This window comes from Theropithecus gelada, chromosome 1 (genome assembly GCF_003255815.1).
Source record: "Theropithecus gelada isolate Dixy chromosome 1, Tgel_1.0, whole genome shotgun sequence".
Lineage (NCBI taxonomy): Eukaryota > Metazoa > Chordata > Mammalia > Primates > Cercopithecidae > Theropithecus > Theropithecus gelada.
This window is the reverse complement of record NC_037668.1, coordinates 190,638,128-190,661,548: the sequence shown is the minus strand read 5'-3', so window position 1 is coordinate 190,661,548 and position 23,421 is coordinate 190,638,128. Positions and strand designations below refer to the sequence as shown.

General features: G+C 43.1%; 1 protein-coding gene across 4 annotated transcripts in view; it reads right to left on the bottom strand.

Moving 5' to 3' along the window:
- Positions 1-23,421, bottom strand: part of TNR (tenascin R) — a 418,990-nt gene that overhangs the window by 69,629 nt on the left and 325,940 nt on the right. For 2 of the 4 annotated variants that reach the window (XM_025396562.1, XM_025396580.1), the window contains 4 exons: positions 13,162-13,723; positions 10,122-10,598; positions 3,806-4,069; positions 1,048-1,163 (listed from right to left, as the gene is read on the bottom strand). In XM_025396562.1, the coding sequence (XP_025252347.1) occupies positions 1,048-1,163; positions 3,806-4,069; positions 10,122-10,598; positions 13,162-13,660 (1,356 nt within the window). In that variant the 5' untranslated portion in view covers positions 13,661-13,723. Of the gene's footprint in view, positions 1-1,047; positions 1,164-3,805; positions 4,070-10,121; positions 10,599-13,161; positions 13,736-23,421 lie in introns of those variants that run through there. The other 2 variants (XM_025396589.1, XM_025396570.1) reach the window with 2 other exon arrangements.

The following is a 23,421-nucleotide window of genomic DNA, read 5'->3' as shown; positions in this document are numbered from 1 at the left end:
TCCTTCAAGTTTTCTGAATCACAGTCTCTATAAATTAAACTAAACTAGATGTAAAATGAAGGGTCCTTCAAGTTTTCTGAATCATAGTCTCTATATATTAAACTAAACTAGATGTAAAATGAGGGGTCGTACCCTGTGAACTTGAAGGTCTTTTGTAATTCTAACAGTTCATGGCTCTAAGAATTTTGAAGTAAAAGAATGGTGAAATCATAGTCTTGTTAGCCAAAAATGTGTCATTTGTCATTAAGTCTGATGAATGGCTAAAAAATGTTCTTTGATGTTGAAGAATAAAGACAGAGGGAAGGAGTCTGATTGAACTTTATATCCTCATGTGTGGTACATTTAGGGAGGACACTGGTAGGGTCAGCAAATTCTGGAAATCTGGAGCCAGGCATGCACCTCTGGCAATTCAGAAAAGTTAGTTTTAGAATTAAGAAAATAAAGAAATACTGCCTTAAAGAGTAGAAAAGAATCTTAGGATACTTTAAAAGTCATAGACTAATAAAAGAAGTTGCTAAATTAATAGGTTACAAATTTATTATGAGTAATCCAGGAGAGCCAAGGTGTCTTTGTGTTATGTCTGTAACCTTTAGAGATTGATGCCACACAAGCTGACTTTTCTCTGGTGCATCTGTCTGCACAGAATGAAGCTTTTGACTGATTATGTAACTGATTCGGTCTGGCTTTTCTTATGTCCTAAAGAGAAGCCTCAATTTTTTGAGGGTCTGGCTTTCACGCTCACCAAAACCATGGTTCATCAGGCCCTAGAGTTATCTCAGCAGAGAGATGGAGCTGGTGGCTGCTTCCTGCATCCTCTGTTCTGCAAGGCCAAGGTGCCATGCTTGGAGTTACTCTTGTCAGTGGGTCATTACCACATATTTGTTGCAGAAATGTTCTATATCCCAGACACCCACAACATGCCATTTTGTGTCTTTAATGGCATGGAGAGAGATATTGGGTAACGCCTTCCTTGCTGCCCCTGATTACAAGCTAAAGGTACAAATACTCCAAATAAGTCTGTCTGACAGTATAACAGGTGAGTGTTACCTTTGGAATGAAGCTGATTTCCCACCCATCAAAGGAAAATGAGAAGGGCTCCCACTGCACCTCCACGGTGGTCTCTGTGATCGTCTTAAATTGTAGCCCTTGAGGAGTGGAGAGATCTGGAAAACAGCAATGTAGGTGACAATGTCATGGCTAACCCTTGGGACAGAGAGCATTGCCTGATGCTTTGTCTTGGTGAACTTCCTCCATGCCATGGGCATGGTGGTGTCTGGTGGACAATCCCAATCTTACTCCAGACACAGTGAGTCCCAGGTGCAGGATCTACCCATCCCATTATGGCCCTAGTGCTTGATGTTGATGGAATACACGAGTTAACTTAAACACAATATATAGAAACAATTTTAATGCTTTTTATTATATTAACAGGTTACTATTAAAATGCAGACATCAATTTCCTTTTCTTACTAATGTGGTAGATCTTGGCATTTCATATATAATACAGTGCCTTTTTCAGAGGACTTGAGCAGTATCTTTAGAAGCTTTACAGCACTCTCGGGGGCACTATGATGGCTTCTATCAGTGTTGTCATTTTGCACACAGGAAAAGAGAGGCACAGAGAAAGCTAGCTAAAGGTGTGGAGCAAACCAATTTCAGAATTAATACTAGAGTGATTTCCTTGATCATTGATGCACATTGAGGTATTTTGTTTAGCTCAAATCAGTAAGTCTAGGATGGTCTGAATTTTTCATTTCATGTATCTCCCTCTTTTCCTCCCACCGCCCCTTCTTCCCCAACCACACAGACACATACACATGCACAGGTTTTGTGAGATGGAAGTGTGCTTGTCCTAATGGAGTTCCAATTATCAGCCCTGAAATATGACAGCATGACTTTTCTCAGTTCTCCAGGAAGCCTGCTCCCATTTTAGCTTTACCTCTCATGGGCTATTCCCGTTGGAAAAAGGACAGATTTTCTCATCCTTCCTGTTTGGAAGCATTTTCATGCTTCTTGGTTGGAAGGCAGGGCTGACTGTGAACCCACTTGAAGGTGTGTCAGGTGGTTTACATGATCTTGTCCTTGTCACCTGGGAGCTTGCCTGAGGGAATGCCCTGAATTGGCATAATAAATGCCACAGGAGATGGAAACCTCATCACTGCGCATGCATGTGGATCAGAGAGTAGACGCTTGGGAGTTAGGCCAGGCACTTAGGGTGGTGACTCATCCCGGAGCAAGGTGGGAAAAGTGGCAGATGGTGACCTGCCTCTCTGCACAATCATTGCAGATATTTAAAACCAGTTCTCAGGCACCAGAGAAATTGTTTTTTAAAAAGGTCAAATATAAACAGAGATAATTATAGGCATATTAACAGAGTCAGCACTCATCTCATAGCAGAGTCCAAAATTATAACAGAATTTCTGTCACTTGAAAAGCAAGGGGACAAGATGACTTCTTAAATTCTTTCCCCACTGCCTGTCTCCATCCTTGCATCCTTCAAAGCTCAATTCAGTCCTGGAGCTTCCATGAAGATTTCAAGGCTAACTCTTTCTACCTTGGCCTTTTCCTTTTCTGAACTTTCGTGGCATTTGCTACCCAAATACCATCTTATCTACACAAAATGAGTTCAAATCTCTCACCCCTTATCTGGTGGTAAGTCCTATTTACTGGCCCAAGGGCTGTCTGAATTCTAGAGGGCTTATGTTTTCATGGTCACTTCTTGTTCCACTTTCTTGTTACTGCTAAAAACCTCTGTATCACTCATACCTCATCTCCTGTGAACGTTCTCTTCTCTCGTCCCGGATTTTAATCAGATATAGCCCCTTTCTCATGATCTCTCTGAAGAGTTTCCACATAAGGCACACAGACATTTGTGTGCATGCAGGTTTTGCAGTATACTTGGGGTGATGAGAACTTCTCTTGTCTAAATTCTTCTGCCTGGCTTTTGAAATTCTGAACTAAAACAGGCTTATTGTATCAATTTAAGAATTCAGAGGGGTATATAGAAAAATATAATAATAATTTCCTATCTCCTTCTTATTCTACTCTTTGATGTAGTCAGTGTTAATAATTGGTATGCAATCTTTTATATTTTTCTATGCTTGAACATACACAAAATATAGATATACACCCACAAAAGTTTCCCATTATGTGTAAAAAAACTGTTCATTTCTTATGGAGAGCAGTTTAGATTGTTTTCTGTCTCCATCTCTCTCTCTTCTCTGTGAATCCTTCTAAACTATGCTCTAGGGCTTCAACTTTTATAAATAAAATGAACTATTAAGATATTTTGCTAAACAAAAGACCAGGAGGAAATTATGCCACCTCTCTATCAGGAGAAGGGGATGTTGTCAGTTGTGGTTTTAAATACGATTTTTTTTCTCACTTTGCTATACACTTATGGTCGAGAACATACCATTTAGCACTTACTTCTTAGAGGTACTAGTTCATATCTCCTTGTTTTGTATCTCTAACCGATTCAAAGTCTGTAGATGTCTCATACTTTCCTTGACTTCTAATCAGAGTCTAGCTTATAACAAGTCAGTACTCTATAATTAAAGTACTTTTTGTCCTTTTGGTTCTATAATTTATGAAAGTTGCCTGAATTTGGAAACTCTTTTTAATCGAAAGTGCTTTTTAATGATGTATCCTTTCTAAATGGGCCACATCTCTAGCCCTTCCCCTCAAGGGCAATGACTATTCCAGGCATCCCTGAAGAATTAAGAAAAGACACTACTATCATGAATGCCCATGATCTCATGTAGGAGAAAAGGAAAATGAAGCAGGATGGGGAAATGGTACGTACGGGTGGCCACCTTGGCAGTGATGGGAAGGCTGAGGATGTTGCTAATGACAGCGTAGACGCTGATGTTGTAGGTGAGACCTGGCTCCAGCTCCGTGATGGTGACACCACTCCAATCTCCAGGCACCCGCTGCTGGAGCTGGAGGCCCCCCAGGGCCGTCGGCTGGTAAGAGATCACATATTCCGTCACTGCCATCGGCCCGTCCCATTCCAGCTCAATGGACCTGTCGCTGATACCAGCCACTCGCAAGTCCTCTGGAGGGGCAACTACCAGGAGGCAATACATAGATAGCATGAGCTCAGAGGATTGCCTTCCCCATCCTGGACTCAACTTTCTTCCTCACATCTCACCCCCCATGCCACGTCTATATGTTCTGCTGGGCTCAATGGCTTTAAGTGATTTGTAACTTCCTTTGTGAACAGGCTCTTTTCTTTTTGGTGCTTAGTACCACAATGTCTATAAGGTCATGAACATGCACTGGAGCCAGCTCCTACTGGCTTGTAAAGGCTGATTGTCAAATTTTCAGGACCGTTTCAAGACTGTCGTTGAATAGAGCCATTACTAAAGTTTCAATTTCATAACCTAATACTTAAGTAAATTATATTAAAAACAAAGGTAATAGATACTCAAAATTTATCACTTTCAAATTATTTGACTACATTTTACTATTATCTATACCCTTAAGATAATTTATGTGTGCTCTATCTGTCTGGTGGAAATATTCTATGAATGCACCCTACCACACATCTGTTTCCACCTCCATGTTTAGTGACGTCATGTTGGTAATTGAAATTGGCCATGGAGAGAGTATTTACATCATGGAAACTGGCAAATGCTACACAACAGGGCTTTTAAATTTTTTTCCTTCAGAGAGCCAGGTTGTTAGATATTTAACAGCACACCACTGGCCAAAATTTTTGGTGGTTTAATAAGTTATTGTCATCAGATTACTCTGGGAGCCAATATCTGATTTGGCAAGTGGAAACAAAGACTCATTCCTGATTATCTTGCAAATTATGAGAAGCCAAAACAGTAAGTCCTGGATACCATGGCCTGATGAAGACACTTAACAGCCCATTATTGTAGAATTTTCCCTTTTAAAGACCACTTATGTTCTGAAAGAAATCTAGCTTGTGTTAAACTAATTTTTATTAGCCTCAATCTTGGAGATGATGATAAAAAAAAACATTCTTGAGGACTTTGCTTTACTTTCTTCTGATTTCTCAAATGCTGCTTGGAGTCACCAAAGGTTAAAACACATAGAAATAGCCTTTTGTGTATCGTCTTGGAAAATGAAGATTCACCAGTGTTGTGGCCATTAAATAATTAAGCCTTTAAGACTAACTAGGAGGCTAACTCCAGTGTGTCTGTAATTAGACCTGCCCATAGATTAAATCAAAGATCAAGCCAATATTTATTTAAATGGTCATTATTAACTTATAAATTTATATGTAGTGGAGGCTTCCATGAGTTTAAGCATTGTCATAGGTGTTGAATTTCTCCCCTGGGTAATCTCACCCTTCCCCTTTACAACCAGGTAGGCTGAAGCCAGCTGTGTTTTGCAGGACCATGTGAGTGGAGAGTGCTGTCTCATTGTACTCACACATGCACCCTCAAATCCTCAGCAAAGGCAGAGATACAAAGAGACCTTTAACAGATCCCAGACTCACAGGATAGAATCAGCAGCATATATATGCACTGCTGGACATTTGCTTCAATTACTTTTACCTAAAACCATTCATTGAATAAAACAGTCTAGAAAGCAGAGCTTCTTGAGGATGGCAAATGTTGACTGAAACAAAAATTTTAAAAATTTTTGTTTAAAATTTATAAAACTAAAGAAGTGTAAATGAAATTTAAATAAACTTTCAAATGATGTTTTATAAACTGTATCACCTATATTTCTGACCTTTTTAAAGCTTTGAATTTCACTAAAATCTTTGGGACAGCCTGTATAACATGTACAGAACAACTCCTAGGCCATGAGAAGAAGAATTGATATTTAGAACCTGTCAGGATTTTGCATGATTATACCGAGCACTTATTATGCACCAGGTACAATGCTAACCACTTTTATGTAGATTATTTCATTTCATCCTCTCGCCAACACTATGGAATTAAGGTATCATTATTACTACTATTTTATAGGTGACAAAACTGGACCACACAGTCAGCAAACATAGAGGCTAGGATTAGAATGCAGGTAGAATGACTGTAAAACTTCTTAGCCAATATACAACACCACTTTACATTTGTGTAGCATTTCACAGTCTATAAACTATTTTCAGATATACCATCTAACTAGAATTAAAAAAAATATTTAATAGCAACCCTATGAGGTAGTTCACGTAGATATAATTATCTCAGCTTTACCAATGAGGAAGCTGAATCCCAGGTTAAGGATGTGCCAAAAGTCAGAGTGGTGTCATAGCAGAACTGATTGTCAAACCCTGATCTACAGTCTTCATTCTTTCCCCTGCAATTTAGGCAGCAGGTTACAGATTGCACAAGATGCCTCCTTTCATTTATACATGGCCTCCCAAAGTAAACTAGATTAGGAATAACTCAGACGATCTTAGTAGATGTGATCTCTAGACCGGTGCTCATCCTAGAGGTAAGAAAATTCTTTTTAAACAGGTTCTCTAGTGCCTGTCTCCTGTGATTCAACACATTAACTCCAGGTTTCCTATGCAGGACTTCTGTCAGAGTGGCAGAAATGACCACTTCAAATTTCAAGTCACCAGCAATTCTTCAGGCATTTGGAACAAATCAGTGTATTCCTTTTTGCTTCCTTCTTCAAAGCTAATATTGACAATAGAGGGTGATCTAAGAAGAGCATTTTGGGATTTTAAAGCAAAAAAGGAGGTGCAGAAGGATTTTTAAAAAAATGTTGGCAACTTAGCTTAAGGCCTGAGCCTGGTGGTAAACACTGACTACACTTCTGACCGAGAAAGCAGTAACTGGTGTCATTCCTCGTGGAAGTGGTCTTGACAATGGTGGCTCAATGGAGGAGACCACCACCACTTGCACTCCAACTTAGCAGCAGCTATGTACACAGCTATGTACACTAGGCGTCAGTAATCCTTATAAAAGAAAATTATATTGAACTGTACCACAAACAATCAAAGAGCCTCGTGCCTTAATTCAATGAATTCATGGTGAGTGCAAAGTATTCTTAGTCTTACTTTCTTTGGGGTGTCAACTTTGAAACTTGAGGAAGAGCAGGCTGTTAAAGAGGAATAAACTGTGGCTTGAGGAATAAGGGTTGCTTATCTGCAAAGATGCCATGCTGTTTCCTTTTTAGATCTTGCATAAATGTTGCACTTATGTGGTGAGAGCAGTTGGAATTAGTTCCGTGATGTGTCTTACTCCAAAGAGCAAGTGGTTTCGGGTGCCAAAGGTTGGGCTGGCTGCAGTCCTGACAGAGCAGAGGCTGACACTGATGAATCTCCGTGGGTCTGACTGAAGTCCAGGGAACAGCTTTCTGGATTGTCTCAAGACCCTGCTCTGATGGTTCTTTTATCCTGCTGGCTTCGGGGGAGTTTTGGCCAGCTCCCTGGCCAGCCCCCGCACTAACCACTATCACTGGGGAGAGATGTGGACAAATGGTTGAATGTGCTTTTCCACCCTACCTCTGACACCTCATTTTTCTTTTTTTTTTTATCATGTGATGGAGCTCAGCTTTCATACCAAAAGGCTACTTCTTTGTCTATGTGGCTTTAAAATTTTTATTTTTCAATTCTATTCTACTTTGCATTCCAGAGAAGATAAAAGAGTGCTAGAAGCTGGTAGGAGACCAGGATTCTTTTTCTTACTCCACCATTAATTAGCTGTCTGGCTCTGGGAAAATCTGTCTCACTGACTGCTGCTTTTTAAATCTGTAAAATGAGAAGCTTCTTTCTAAGGCCTGTTTTAAGTTCTCATATTCATGAATGTTTTGTTCTGTTATCTGTACATGGGCAGAGAATGGAGGTGGAAGTCTTGAGATTTTGTCCCTTGGCACACTATGAGGATAGATCAAGGCTAGAAGTCAAATGTAGTGACTTTGGCAACACTGTTCAATTGTGCTCAAGTGCTGCAGACCTGGGGGGCCTCAGAATGAAATCCACACAATGGGCAGCTATTTTCTACACCCTTGCCAAAGAGAAAAGAATGCCCTATAAGGAAGTATATTTTGAGGCTTTCAGTGTTTTCACCTTCCTAACCCTTCTGTCTCCTCTCCTCAGTCCTATGGGCAATGGGAACATCGTGCTGTGGTGTGTGCACCCGGCCAGGAACGTCAAACAGTGGATAAATAGCCCCTTCTCCTACAGCCTTTTCACAAAGGGCAAGCAAAGTAGCACTTTAGATAATGACCTAGATACTTCTCTGGAAGAGACCTGTAGCACTTGGATTAAAAAGCAGGCCTTAAGAGCAGACCTCCTGCAAATGAGTGGTGGCTCTAGGGTTGCTATAGAAACAGATGGAGATTATGCAACTGTCCTTCTTCACATGTTTTGGGAACCTGTAAAGTAATTTATCTGGGCCTATTGAAGTGTTCCTCAAGCAGCACAGAGGTATCATGTCGGAGGTAACGTGCTCATAGTTTGGACTCAACCCAGTTGTAGCTATGCTAGCAGCTGCTGCGTCTTCCCTGGGGTAGCCAGGAGGGTTCAGTGTGAGTCCTGGATTAGATCAAGATTTTGTTTGCAAATGAACCTATCCCTGTAGAAAGGCAGGGTCAAGAATATGACAGGTATATCCAGACCACCAAAGATTGAGTCTACTAAGAAGCATGTGTGCTACAGAATAGCATCAACACAGCGATGGCCCACACTGACCCTGGGTGTCCTCCAGATGGGGCCTCATGGAGCCTGATCCCCTGGATGGGAACTGGGGCCATGCGTCAGCCTGGCTTCCCAGAAGGTGCCTAGTGACTTTGGATTCAGAAACAATAAGGCTTAATTTCTGCTTGAAATTCACTTTGGGATAATTGGTGTGGTGACTATATTTTTAGAAAGATATTTCAATTCAGTAAACAAAATTGGGAGGCTAAATGAAATAATTGGATATGGAAAAAAGTAAGGAACATTAAATTTTTTTCCCTAAGCACAGTGCATTATTGTTGTTTTTCTTTTCATTATTACCATTGATTTTTGAAAATAATTTAACTTGAAGTTACATGTGCAGGAACATTGCCTGCCATGTAGGAGTGAGTAACTCTGGCTTATAGAAAGCTGGTGAACCTGGCTTACAGGCTTTTCGCCTTAAACTGATGTCACATGACTTATCAGAAAATTCCTAAAATTGCTCCATTAGAAGGTTTAAAATGTTTGCTTGTTGTTATTTTTTATTTTAAATAATCCCAGTGGGCTCTCTGAGCCCTAAATGGAAAGGACCAACCACTTAATCTGTACTGTTTAGAACGTAAACAAATGTATGCGCAATAGTCACTGATTTAGTCTGAAGAGGATGAGCTATAGTGAAATAATAAACATAATCTGATTTGCATCAAAAAGAGAATCAGTCCCAATGAGATACCTTTTTTTTTTTTTTCTCTCTCTCTCTCTCTGTTGGTTTAGATCCCCATTGTAGGACATCATCTTTCTATCAGCTTTGACAGTGTAGACTATACATAGGGTTGGTTCTAATTTGCTAGATAGTCATCTGGAACAAAGTGAGTCATACTCTTTTAATATTCTGTACTAATTGTTAGAATGTTAGCTGTTACCCGAAGTCCTTAGTACTTTATTCCTATTTAGATTTAAGTCCTTGTCTAAAAACACTCTGCCCCACTAGAACCATTTCATAAATTAATAACGTCTTGCAATCTGTAAGCTCCAAGATAATCAGAGAGCCTCACAGACCAACCACCATCTCTTGCAGTAGCATTGTGGAAGGCATTCCTGGAATATGGCAACTGGTGAGGGAGATAGTTTTGAGCAGATGGAACGCTTGGGATCCCTCAGAGTTAGAGAATGGCCTTGCCTAAGATAGTCCCATGACCTCACTCTCTACCCTCCCCCACCTCAAGGACAATGAAGTGTTGTCATCATTGCTACCACTGCCTTTTTCCTAGTCTCAGGGGTAACAATCCAACTTTCAGCCTGAACTTGACCTTTTCCTATTTCCACTCTTTATCCCCTTTAATCTGCCTCATCAATTGTTATTGACTCAAGAAATCAGCTCTCTTGGAAAGCAAATGAGTACAATTCAATTGAGAATTATTTTGCCTAAGCTTCACTTTCTCACTCATCTTTCTTCCCAAGTTAACTGGAGGCATCCAGCTAGTTTGCTGGACCACCCTTGCCAAACACCCCAGAGAGTTCCCCTGCCTACCTGCTGAGCAGTCAGGGCCCTGGTAGCCCTCTTCACAGATGCAGAGCCCCTCCTCACATTGTCCTCGCCCACTGCAGGCATTCAGACACTGCCGCTGGCCGCAGTCCTCACCAACGTAGCCCTCCTCGCATAAACACGTACCGTTGGCACATCTCCCCTTCCCCGAACAGTCCCCGGGGCACCTCAGTTCCCTGCAGTCCTCGCCAGTGTAGGGCTCTTCACAGACACACTCCCCGTCCACGCAGAGCCCCCGGGAACTGCAGTCTGTTGGGCACCGGAGTTCGGAACAGTCATCCCCGCTGTACTCGCTGTCACAGATGCACTGGCCATCCACACACACCCCCCGGCTGGAGCAACCCAGCGGGCAGTAGGGCTCCGAGCAGTTCTTGCCAAACCAGCCTTCGTTGCAGATGCAGCCACAGGACTCAAAGCTAAAGTTGCCGTGGCCACTGCAGTGAGGGATATAGTCCAGTTGTCCTGGAATGGTCAAGGAGAAGGTCAAAGAGCAGCAGTGGCCTCTCCTGTCAGTGGTGCTGGGGAAGGATGGGCAAAGGCCTCTCTACTCATTCTCTGACCAGATTTCTGTTGCTGAGAGTGAAGCTCAACATAGTTTGGTACATATCCAATTTAATAAATATTTTCACCTAACATGGGCTGTTTATGCCTAGCACAGGGCTGGGGGCAAAGATGAATGAGATCTTGTCCCCTGTCCTCCAGAAGTTCACCTTTAAGGTGTCTTAGGGTGGATTCCTTAGAAGTAGGTCTTTGATCAAGATCCATGTAAAAGTGATTTATTGGAAGGTGTTTCCAGAAAAAACTGGTAGGGAAGAATGGACAATCAGGAAGGGAACATGCTCAAGCCCAGGTGCATTATCAAGCCAAGTCCCAGGAGAGTCACTTGGGTTCAGTTCTGCAGGGCACTCTGGGCAGTGCAGGTCACATTTCATTGTGGGTTAAGGTCTGTCCCTGAGGGCATGTGAATCCCCCAGCCCCTCATTCTCTCTTTGGGCAGCCCAAGAAGTTTCCAACAAACTGAGGACAGCCCTCTGACCAGGATGCCCAGGTGCTGGCTATGGGATTGTGAGGGACCTAAGGCGGGGTGTAGGCTGAGCACTGAGTCCACTGTGCAGAGAAAGGTCTTACATGTTACAAACCTGTCCCGCTCCCTCCCTGCCTGCCATCTGACTCACTCTGCTCATTCATCAAAACGCAGCACCAGGGTTACTTCAAAGACTCCCCAGGACCTCGAACTCATTTAGTTACTGTTTGCTGTGACCCCTTTGGGATTCTATGCATGTCTCTGTCCTAGCCCTTACTGTGGGATAACGACAGTGGCTAATTTATCTGCCTAGCATGATTCAAGTAAACATATTAAAGAAATACAAATGGAGTACCTGCTGGCATCCTTCTTTGCACTTGGCCCTGAGGATATGAAGTCTAGTAAGTTACATCCTTATTTAATTCTGCCACTTCATGCCACTCCCATGGCATTTACTGACATTATTTAACTTAGCTCTTCCTTGCAGATGTTTCCCACATTTGCCAGGGATCCTGGTGGAAGGCTGGCAAAAAGTTCACTTACAGAAGTCCCAGCTTCCTGAGCTGCAGAGTCTACGCTCATGGAAACCTAGGACTTTCCCCTATTCAGCTCTGTTGAAAAGATGAGCTGACCTGACCATTGTCATTGAAGCACAGTAGAACTGGACTTGCTCTTCTGTTCTTCAGATTGTTTAATCTACAGTGTTGGTTATGGGGAGGAGAAAGATGTGAGAGGAGCCCATGAAATATTTTAGTCCTCAGTGACTGCCTCTAGACTTGCTGTGTCTCAGGGTGAACGTGTCTGATACCCCTCTGCAGCTGCGGGCCATCCAGGCTCTGTTAAAATTTCACTCTGCCACCTCCAGCTTTCATCCCTTGAAAGCCTTGAGATCATGGACCCTATAGAGGTGAGTGCTTGAACTCAAGACAAATGTCTCTTGTCATCAAAGAACTGAATTGCATGGGGTCTAATGTACCTTTTGGGAGAGAAAAGCTGTGCCCAAAGGGGTACACATGCAATTCCCACTCACTGGCATCAGCTGATAACAGCTGTTGCTTATACAGTACTTATAGAAGCCAGGCTGACATCTGAATAGGTGCTTTCATTGTTAATAACTTCTTGTTGCTCTAGTCTAGCACCATTTGTAGATGAGGAAAGGAAGGCACAGATAAGTAACTGCTTAGATCATCAGCTAGGAAGCAGTAGAGTCAGGATCTGAACTTGGGAATTCTGACTCTGAAGACTTAATTATGTCTCGCAGAGAGGTAAAGATAGTAACTCATAAGGGTTACTAATTAGGGGTGGGCAATGTTAGAAGTAAATCCCCTGAGATTTCAGCCTCTTGGAGGGTGCACTAAGCTGTGTGAGTATGTTGTGTGTGAGAGCATGCGTATGTGCATGTGTGTGTGTGTGTGAGAGAGAGTGTGTGTGTGTGCATACGCTTCTGAGTGCTTGTTGAGGGGGCAGGGACTAAAACTTCCATCTCACTGGAGAAGATGGGGATAGGTCCTCCGAGACTTTAATGACTATCATCTACTCAGATGGGAGAAAGGCTGTGATTGAGTGAACAGAGCGTCTGCATTCTCTAGTCCCTCAGGTTAACATGGATAGATATCAATTCAACAGCTTGTGAAAACCAAAGATGAATGAAGACAGACATCAAATTCCCTGCTCACCATCGAAGTTGCTGTGCTGAACCGATGAACCATTACCTGACTCATCCACCCAAAATCAGGTTAATGTATTTCAAACTGGCTATGCAGTGTAGAGAATCCCTGGACTGAATCCCTCGGGGAAGAACTGCGTTTAGATCTTAGAGACATATTAACCAGCAGCTACAGACTAAGGCACTTTTCTCCTTTGACCGTGTGAAGAGAGGCTGGGGTTTTGCTGGGAGTGTGTTTCTGCTGGAAGTGCATTGGTCCTTCTTGTTCACTCTCCCTCTCTGCTCAGCCCTCTCCTTCCCCTCCTGAGACCACGCTGCAAGCTCCCGGACTCTACCTGTGGCAGCACTTTCTTGGCAGCAGTTGGCGTTGCACTGGTCTCGCAGCACTGACACCTCTCTCTCCAGCATCTCGATCCGGCTCAGCAGCTCCTGCAGCATCTGGGCCGAACTGGCACATGGGCAGGCCTTTTTGGGGAGGTTGATCCTGTGTGTAAAGGTGACCTGGCTCTCGTGGTCTGAGGTCTGGCCCGTGTACTCTGCCACAGTCTCGTCTTCTGCGCTCACGTCCTGCTCAGCAGAGGCCTCTAGCCCCGAGGAGCAGAGGCTGTCCAGGGGCACGTTAATGTTGTACACGTGGTTGAAGACCACAGGCTGTTCTTTGCTAGATGTGTTGTAGTTGGCAATGCCTCCTTCCTCCTCCACTGACTGTCTCTGGACCCTTTCTGTGGTGACCTCCAGCTGACACTCCGAAGGCTTGAGCATGGAGCCCAGAAGGATCAGGTTGACGCCAATGAGCATGTTCTTCAGAACCACTGTTTCCCCATCTGCCCCCATCCTCTCAGCCAGAGATCTGGGTTCAGGACCAGCCTGCAGCACACAGCATGGAGTTGTGGGAATCTGCAAGGGAAACCAAGGAAAGAGACAGCCTCTGAGACCTATGCCTTAGCACCATGGCTCTGCACAAGCCTACAAAGCTCGGGAATAGGCAGCCAGAGATTTTCAAGGGGGACATCAGGAAGGGACCGTGGCTGCCCAATGTCATAAAGGCCCAGGACTTTGTTCCCTAGAGGACTGGACCCCCGAAAATGGACACTGCTTCTGCATACTATTTTGTTTTCTCAAAAGGCTTATCTGGAACACACGGGTCTGGTCCCATGGTGGGCAAGTGGTTCTTGGAGGAAACATGAGGACTGGGGGCTGGGGCCCTGTGGATGGGCTGTTCCTCTGAGGAGTACTCAGAGTTTCTTTTCACTTCCAGGTGAGAAATTGGACCAGGGAGCCTTGGGTGTCCTCTCCTATTTCCCCAGATATTTATTGCAAAAGGACTGTGCCAGCCACTTCAAAACAACTTCATGAGCTCCTCTCAGCTCATCTATTCATACAAGTTGTCTTCAGAATAACCAGCCAGGTAAATAATACAGCTCCAGGTAATTGTGATTGTTAATAATCCTTGGATACATTTGTGATTATCTATGGCTGTGTGAGCTGAACTTTCTTTAAATCTTCATGTTAGTATAGTCCTTGTGCTCTGTGACCTCCAGATGCTTTTCTTCCAAGTTCCTGTTTAAATTGGTAAAATAATGAATTAGCTCCTCTGCTGGTTACCTAGTCACCAAGAACCATAGAGTACAATAAACTCACTGAGATGCAAATCAGGTTTACAGAAATTTTATTCCTTTTGTATTCTCTATGCAAAACAGAAAAGAGATTTACAAACCTTGGTTCTAAGAGTTACTAAGAAGATTAAGGACTAAGGGACCAAGTGAGTGTGACTATGCGTCTGAGAAGAAGGTCACAGGTAGGATTTACTGCATTTGTACTCAGTACAGACTGTGCTGAGCCGCTCACACATGAGCTTACATGACCCTCAGGACAACCTTGTGATGGGACACTATGATTAGCTCCATCTTCTAATGGTGGAAGTTCTTCCAAGAGAGGTTAAGATTTGAATGCAGGTCTCACTTCAAAACATGTATTATTAATTACTATGTCCCAGGGCCTTTCTTGAAAAGAATATTCCATTTTCTCTTGCTTTTGATGGAAATTGTGTAATTTCTAACATCTTCCCAGGAATATTGCGATTAGAAAATTTTGCTAGGGTCAGATTCAATGTTCTTTCCTCCATGAGCATTTGTCTCTCATCTTTTCCCTCCTGCCTCCTCAGCTATTCTCCCAAATGCAGGCTGAATTCATGTCCCTCTCTTCCAGGCCCCACTTCTGACAGCACTTGCCATGCTAGACCATGGGTTTCCTTTGCCTGCTTCTCCCCACCTGGACTGCTAAGTCCTTGTTGGTCAGACCGTGTCTTATCTGCAGTGTGTGACCGTCGCTCCAGGACGGTGAGAGTGCTCAGTGCGTAGTTGTTGAATAAGTGGATAAGTGGATCCCTGGAAGGATGGATAGATGAACTCATGAGAAAATGCTCAGTGAGCAAAAGGTTAAATCATTCTCCAACTAATTTAATCCCTCTCCATTATCCTCAAGTTAGGTACTGGTCTGTTCAATTTCAGTTCTGAACAATGCCTGAGGGTTGATTTTATTAGGAATAACCTGTATTAGTACCTAGTATAAAATCATGCCTTATTATTCAGCCCTTACTATATACTGACTATTATCTGTCCCTGCTTACAATATGGACAGGAGCAGACGAGAGCAGAGCTGTTGAGACTGTAGACTCTGGAGCCTATGGAGTCTCTGTTTAGGTTCAAGCCTCAGCTCTTTCATTTTCTAGCTGTGGGAAGATCACTTAAGCTCTTTGTGCCTCAGTTTCTCTTACCTGCTCTGTGCTTCAGTTTCCCTATATATAAAGTGGAGATAATAATGGTACTTATCTTACAAGGTTGGAGGGTTAATGGAATTATTATCTGTATAATATTTACCCAGTACCCAGCATTAACTGACATAAATAAATATTGTTTGCAGACAAGTGAAATAATTGTTCCGATTCTTCCCCTAGTCAAGACCTTCCCTGAAATCACTGGAACTTATGAAATGTCTTATCCATTAGTGGACAGCAGAAAAGCCCAATCTTTAACATAGCCTTGTCCAAAGATGGGTGAGATCCTTGGAGCAATGTGGGAGATGATGCTCTGTTGGTCACTTCCAGACAAGGTAAATAAACCTTGGGGATAGGTAGAGTGACATGTTGGGAACAAATTGCCCTCCTACCTGTAAGTTCCTAAAGCCCCCTCTCATCCAAGTCTCTACTTGCCTCCTCACTTTTAGGTTCTCTAGGCATGACTTTCTTGAGCATCACTTTCTTGAGCCCTCCTATCATTGAAAGTCTCCCAGAAACGGCTCTGCTATCAGTCATTTACACAAAGACGGGGTCTTAGCTATCTTTCTAATTGAAGCAAAGTTTGTTTATATGATGCATGTGGATATTGCTGAATAATTTTTTCTTCTGGGAATTGGAAAATGATCACATAGCACCCCATAGCACTTAACAGCTTTTTTGCACATAGTTGATACTCAAAATAAGTGAATGAATAAATAACATTATCAATGAAAAGGAAGACAAGTGACAGGAAAATTAAGAGAGAAAGATGTTAGGTCCTACACTTTTAGGTCCAAAGTGACAGCTACAAAATTACATGGCGGGGGAAAGGTACACTTTTATGTGTAAAAAACACTAAATATCTTAGTCAATAACTAAACTTGCCATGAGTCAGTCAACACTGTGATTTTTGTAACCCCTGAACTCTTACTCAAACATAGGCTTTATTAATTAAAATATAAGACAAAAGATAGACAAGGGGCTATGTTGTTCTACTCTTTACTGCACTGATCATTGGCCACTTCTAGGTGCCTGGGTTGTTGAAGGGACTCAAAATCCTATAATATGAGAGGGAGAAGTTTAGCATTTTGGTCCAAAGATGTGAAGACTTAGGGGGTACATTTATTCATTTATCATTCACTCATTTGAAAGATATTTATTGAGTACCTACTATATGCTGGTCTTTTTCTTTTAGAAGTTGCATTCAAGTATATGTGGGTAGCGGGGTTGGGGCATATAAATAAATACCACAAACAATTATATATGTCATATATAATGTATTATATAATACAAATTATGTGATATTTAGCATGTGATAATGCAACACACATGAGTTTGTGCTTGTGTCAAGAAGTGGTAACTGCTATGGAGGGAGCCAGGGTGTTAACAGGGCAGGTCGACATTGTGTGGGGCATGATCAGGATGGGCTTCTCTGAGAAGATGACAGCTGAGAGGACACCCAACAGAAGTGGGGTGGTGAGCTGAATAGATAGTGAGGGAAAAGTTCGAGTCTCCGAGGCAGGGGTCAGTCTGGTGAGTTTGAGGCATAGTGTGGCTGGGGCCAAATGAACAAGGGAGCCCTGTGGGGAGATAATGTCAGAGAAGTAGCAGGGACCAGGTCATGCCCAGTCTTGTAAACCCCTGTAAGTCATTTGGCTTTTACACTGGATAGATGGTCACTGTTCTCAAATGCATCCACATATCAAACACTTATTATGCCCTAACCTGTCCTTGAGAAACTCTCATTTTCATGGAGGAGATGAAAACATAAGTAAATGTAACGACAATGCAATGTGATAATTACCATGGCTAACAAATACACCACCTGCTCTGAGAAGGCTGGAGGAGATGCTAACAACTCTGCCAGGGGCGGCAGGGAGGGGCACACAGAGTGGGTGGGGTGGCCGTCAGTGCCATTTGCCAAATATTTCTGGCCTGGCTTTCCAGGAGGACTGCATCTTCCAGCCCTGTCTTGGTTAGGTGAGGCCATGGTGCTAGTTCTGGCCGATGAATTGTGAGAGGAAGTGGTGGGTGTCTTTTCTGGGCTGGTACATTAACATTGCTGATAGGAGACACCCTAGAGCTTTCTCTCTCTGGAGGTGACTGGCAGAGTTCAGGATGGTGGCTGCTCTGCTCTGCCAGCCTGGGTCCCCGGGTGACTACAGAGTTTCCTGCTGACTCACAGTGGACATGTCATGTGAGAACATGTCGTGTGAGAAATAATCTTTTGGTGTTTGAAGCCCAGATTTGGGGATTGCTTTTTCTCATCATGTAACCTACTCTATCAGGGGATAATACCAAACTTGACTTTAATGGATTATTCTTTAGGTGGAGAAGGCCAAAGTTCATTTCACACAGAAGAACTTACATTTGCTAAAACTATGATATGTACAAGAGCATGGCTTGTTCAACGAATGCAAGTATTTGAAGGGTTGTAAAATGCTAAGTATATGGCAAAAGGTCCTAGGGAAGTGGTTTCCACCAAATGGGAGAATCTACAAGGAAACAGATTTTAGGTCAATATACAGACTAGCATTGCTAATAATGAAAGTTACCTGGGTGTCATGGTAAGTAGTGACTTCCTGGTCACTGGAAGTGTTCAGGTACAAGTGGAAACACTATTTAATGAGAGTGACGAAGAGGGGATGTTAAGCATCAGATGAGCGATTGGGCTAGAATGAACATTGAGATCTTCTCTTTCCTGATGCTTTATAAATTCTTTGTCTTAGTGGGCTTTGAGGAGCCAACCCACTATAATATGGCATTAGTTCCCTAGGGCTGCCATAACAAATAATCACAAACTGAGTGTCTTAAAACAACAGAACTTTATTCTCTCATAGTTCTGGTGGCAGAAGTCCAAGTCAGGCATCAGCAGGGTTGATTCTTCCCTAGGTCTCTGAGAGGGAATCTGCCCCATGCTGCTCTCCCAGCTGCTGGTGACTGCTAGCATCCCTCACCATTCCTCTGCTTGTAGATGCATCACTCCAGTCTGTGCCTCTGTCGTGCCCTGTGTTCTCCTTGTTTCTTCATATGGTTGTCTTCTTAAAAGTATAGCAGTCACACTGGATTAGAGGAACCACTCCACTCCAGTGTGATCTCATCTTAATTTAGCTACTTTTATCTGCAATGATCCTATTTCCAAACAAGTTTACATTCTGAGGTTCTGGGGGTTAGGATTTCAACACATCTTCTTAGGAAAGCAGGGACACAATTCAGCCCATAACAAATACTAGTAATAACTAGGCCAAGTTAAGCATTTTCCTTGTATTATTTTATTTATTTCTCACAGCAACCTATAAGCTAGGGAACAGTGATATTTAAGAGTCAAGATATTTAGCGACTGGTGTGGTTTGGGCTGCAACCAATCAGAATGGGGCATCAGTCAATCAGACTTGCTGCAGACAACCAGCAGGGCCCTGTGGTGATTTTCCTGTGATGATAGGTCCTCTTTCTGTCTCCATTATTTAAGATGAAGAAAATCAATCTCAGGAAAGGTCAAAGGATTTGACCAAGATTGCAGTTATTGTGCAGAGGAGCCAAGACTGAACCCAGATTTTGCAGACCATGGTCTGTGCTCTCAGCGGCTGTTTTCCAGCCAGCTTTAATTAGGGTCTACACACCATTCTCATGAAAAGACTTAGAGCTCTTACAAGTCAACACTCTTCTCCCCCTGGGTTCAGATTTAGGACTTTCTGACAGGGATGACTTTGAGATTAATGTTTTCTCCACCAATCCAAGCTATCTCCTCAGAAATTGCTTCAGTCTCTCCTCGAGAGGAGGCTTGTTTGGTGGCTCTTTATTTAAAAGTCTCCAGCCTCTATAGTGTCTCTGAAATCAGGAGCAATTGTAACCCAGCAAACTTTGATCCTAGAGGAGCCGGGGGACATTTTCTAAACTTGTCATTTTCCAGAACAATTCTCCACCGAGCCAGCAGTTATAGAAACCCATGGCCTTTCATGGGCTCCCTCTGGCTTCATTCACTTCTCTGAGATCCCCCAATATGTTCTGCGTTCCAGTTCTACCCAAGGGATGGATGACAATCCGTCCCTTGTCACACCACCGTCAACCTCTCTGCTTCTCTCCTGTGCTGCTTTTCTAGGGGAAGGCAGAGAAAGAAGATAGAATGAATGGTGTGAGGTGCTCCATTTTTTCTCACTTTCTCTGAGGCCTGCTGAAGGGGAAAGTGAAACTAATGTTTATTAAATGCCTACTTAATCAATGTGCCCATAGTGTTGCTAAGCTCATGTCACTAATTATTTCAAAGTGGCTTTCTTTCTTGTGTCCCTGAAAACTTCATTTCTGCCTTCATTCTCTGTGGCTACCTTTTATTCTTCTGTACTGCCAAGAATGCTGACTGTTCTTCTGCAGGTGGCCTCTTTCTTTGGCACTCTTTTTTTTTTTTGAGAGAGTCTCGCTCTGTTGGCCAGGCTGGAGTACAGTGGCATGATCTCTGCTCACTGCAACACCCATCTCCCAGGTTCAAGCAATTCTCCTGCCTCAGCCTCCCAAGGAGCTGGGATTACAGGTGTGTGCCACCACGCCCAGCTAATTTTTGTATTTGTAGAAGAGACGGGGTTTCACCATGTTGGCCAGGCTGGTCTCGAACTCTGGACCTCAGGTAATCCACCTGCCTTGGCCTCCCATAGTGTTGGGATTACAGGCATGAGCCACTGCGCTCGGCCTCTTTAGCACTTTTTAGTGATGCTGTTGGACAGAATTTGCAGCTTGCCATGAGAAAGGCCTGGCCTAATGCTGTAGCATGTCTGGAAGTGCTGCATTGGATATGTTCATCTCCTTTAAAGAGGTCCCACTTGTTCTGGGACTCATTCTGTGTCTTTGGTATGAGACAGTGGGTAATGTTTAAATGAGATGCAAAACCTGTCTCCAAAGGCAACAACTTAGAAGGCTCGAGGGGCCTAGCAGAGCCTCCTCTGCCCTTCACTCTCTTCCTGTATCTCAGATGAGTCAAAGAGACTAGAATGAGTAAGAGTCGAGGACTAGAACCAAAATAGGCCAGTTAAAGAAATAAACTGGTGATAGGAGAAGCAGGATGCCATGGTCTGAATGTTTGTGTCCCCCCAAAATTCATATGCTGAAATTCCCAAGAGGATGGCATTAAGAGGTAGGGACTTTGGAAGGTGATTAAGTCACGGTGGCAAAACTCCCATGAATGGGATTAGTGCCCTTATAAAAGACGTAGAGAGAGTTGGGCACAGTGGCTCATGCCTGTCATCTCAGCACTTTGGGAGGGCAAGGCAGGTGTATTTCTTGAGCCCAGGAGTTTGAGACCAGCCTGGGCAACATGGCGAAACCATGTCTCTACAAAAATTACAAAAATTAGCTATGTGTGGTGGTGTGTGTCTGTAGCCCCAGCTACTCCGGAGGCTGAGGTGGGAGGGTTGCTTGAGGCTGCAGTGAGCTGAGATTGTGCACTCCAGCCTGGGTGACAGAGTAAGATCCTGTCTCAAAATAAAAAAGAGATAAGGATACTCCTTGCCTCTTCCACATGTGAGGACACAGCTAGAAGGTGCCACCTAAGAACCAAAGAGTGAGCCCTCCCTGGACTCTGAATTTGCCAGCACCTTGACCTGGGACTTCCCAGCTTCTGGAATGGTGAGAAATAAATTTCTTTTATTCGTAAACCACCCAGTCTACAGTATTTTCTTTTAGCAGCCCAAGTGGACTAAGATGGGAAAAATAGGGAAAAACAGAGAAGGAAGGAAAAAAAAAAGAAGGTGGAGGAGAAAAAAAATGGAAGAGTGCTAGGCTGGTGGAGAAACAGATAAGAGTTTCGCAGGTAGAGTGAGAAAATATAAACCTGAGGGATAGATAATACACCCAGGGCTCAACAATACACTAATAGTTGTGAGCAAGACAGATGGTTAATGACACTACAAATGGGAGTGCAAGAGAGTTGCAGTAATTCGATAGATTGATACTCAAGAGATCCATGCATTTCCATTGATTCATTTCCTCCACTCCAGCTTCCTTATCAATATAATTATCACGGACAGCACCAGAGGTTTCTCCGGGTAATTTGTAAGAGGTGGATAACAGGATCATCCTCAAGGCTGATTTAGTGCCTAGTTAATGAGGTGCTCACTCCCTTCTAGGGAGACCTGTGGGGAGAGACTTGGGTCACCCAGGTTGGCTGAAGCTTGTGTCCCACCTAAAGCTGTTTTTCTTTTCCTCTTCCTCCTCCACATGACCTCCTCTGACTTTTGAGAGACTGGGAGGAAGGACTGGGAAGGTGAGGAGGAAAAGAAGTAGCCAGAAGGTACCCACATGCCTTTGAGCTTTTTTCTTTTCTTTTTCTTTTTTTTCAGAGTCAAAACAGGGTGGAAAAGACCAGCATAGGCCAGAGGGGCCTCAGGAAAAGAAAAAAGAAAAGGTGCAGGAGGGAGAATGAAATGAGTGTGAAGGTTGTTGGGCAGGGAAGGAGAAGTGACCTCCTGGGATTGGGTGGTGGGTGCTTGATTTGGATTTTCCAGCTTCTGCCAGTCATGGTCCCCACTCTGTTCTTAGGGGTGATTTATAAACCAGAATTATGTCTGTGGAAAATGACACTCTTTTTTTTTTTTGTTAGAATTCATTTAAAAATAGTTTCCTCCCTGCCGTTGGGATGCTCTGTCACTTGGAGAAAGAGGGTAATTATGAAAGATGAGGGTGTAATGTGATTACAGCCGGCCCCATTGTGTCAGTGGAGGCAGCACGGGGCTGCTGGGAGAACTCGGAGCCAGCTCCTCTCCATCAGCGCTGGGCCTTTATTGGGCCTGTCAGATTTCTGAAAAGAACCCGAGGGCAGAAAACTCCCAGCAGACAGGACTCCATGGCTGGCCCAGAGCTGTCAACAAGGACATGGAATGGTGTGGGAGGATGTGCTGGGCCAGCCCGGGTGCCACCTCCCACCAGGTGCAGCTGCCCAATGCCCCTGACCATGTGCTCTTTGATGTATCCCCATGTGGGAATCTGCAGGAAGGGTCTTTGATTTGGAACCTAATGGATCCACACTCATTTTTTAGCACATGCGGTCAGCCCAGTTTGTTCATGGCTTCGTGTCAGTGTGGATTAGGAGAAACCTCAGTGGCTGGTATATGGGACCCAGCTTCTGGTCTTGTCCTCCGGTTCTGCCTCGTACTATCTGGGAGAACTCTAATTGGCATTACCTTTCTCAGAGACTCCTTCTTCATCTGGAAAATGGGATCTTGAGTATCAATCAAGGGAATGATACCAAGGGAGTAATGAGAATATCATGACTGGAAGTGAAGATTGGAAGTGAAGGTGAGGTCAGCTAGGTTGGAATTCCCACTTTACAATACAACTGGCAAGGCTGGGCAAATCTACTGCTGGGGTGGGGGCGTCTATTTTTTTTTAGGCAGATGTTGATAGAAAGTCTGTCTTGTAACTTTAGATCTAAAATTTTATGATGCATGAACTAGATTTCCCTATGATAAATAGAAGCCTAATTTAAGTGAGAATTTATTTGATTTTTATAGACTACAGAGAATTCTTAACATCTGTAAAGCATCTGACAATTATATATATATAATTATATATATACACACATATATATTGTATATATACACACACAATATATATACACACAATATAGATACACATATGTGTGTATATACACACATATATATTGTATACAATATGTTATAATTATATATAATTGCATATATATACACACATATATATAACATATACAAATACACAGACATACATACATAAACATATTATATATGATCCCATTTAATCCTCACAAGAATTGATGAGATTATTTCCATTTTATAGATGAGGGTATGGGAATGATTTG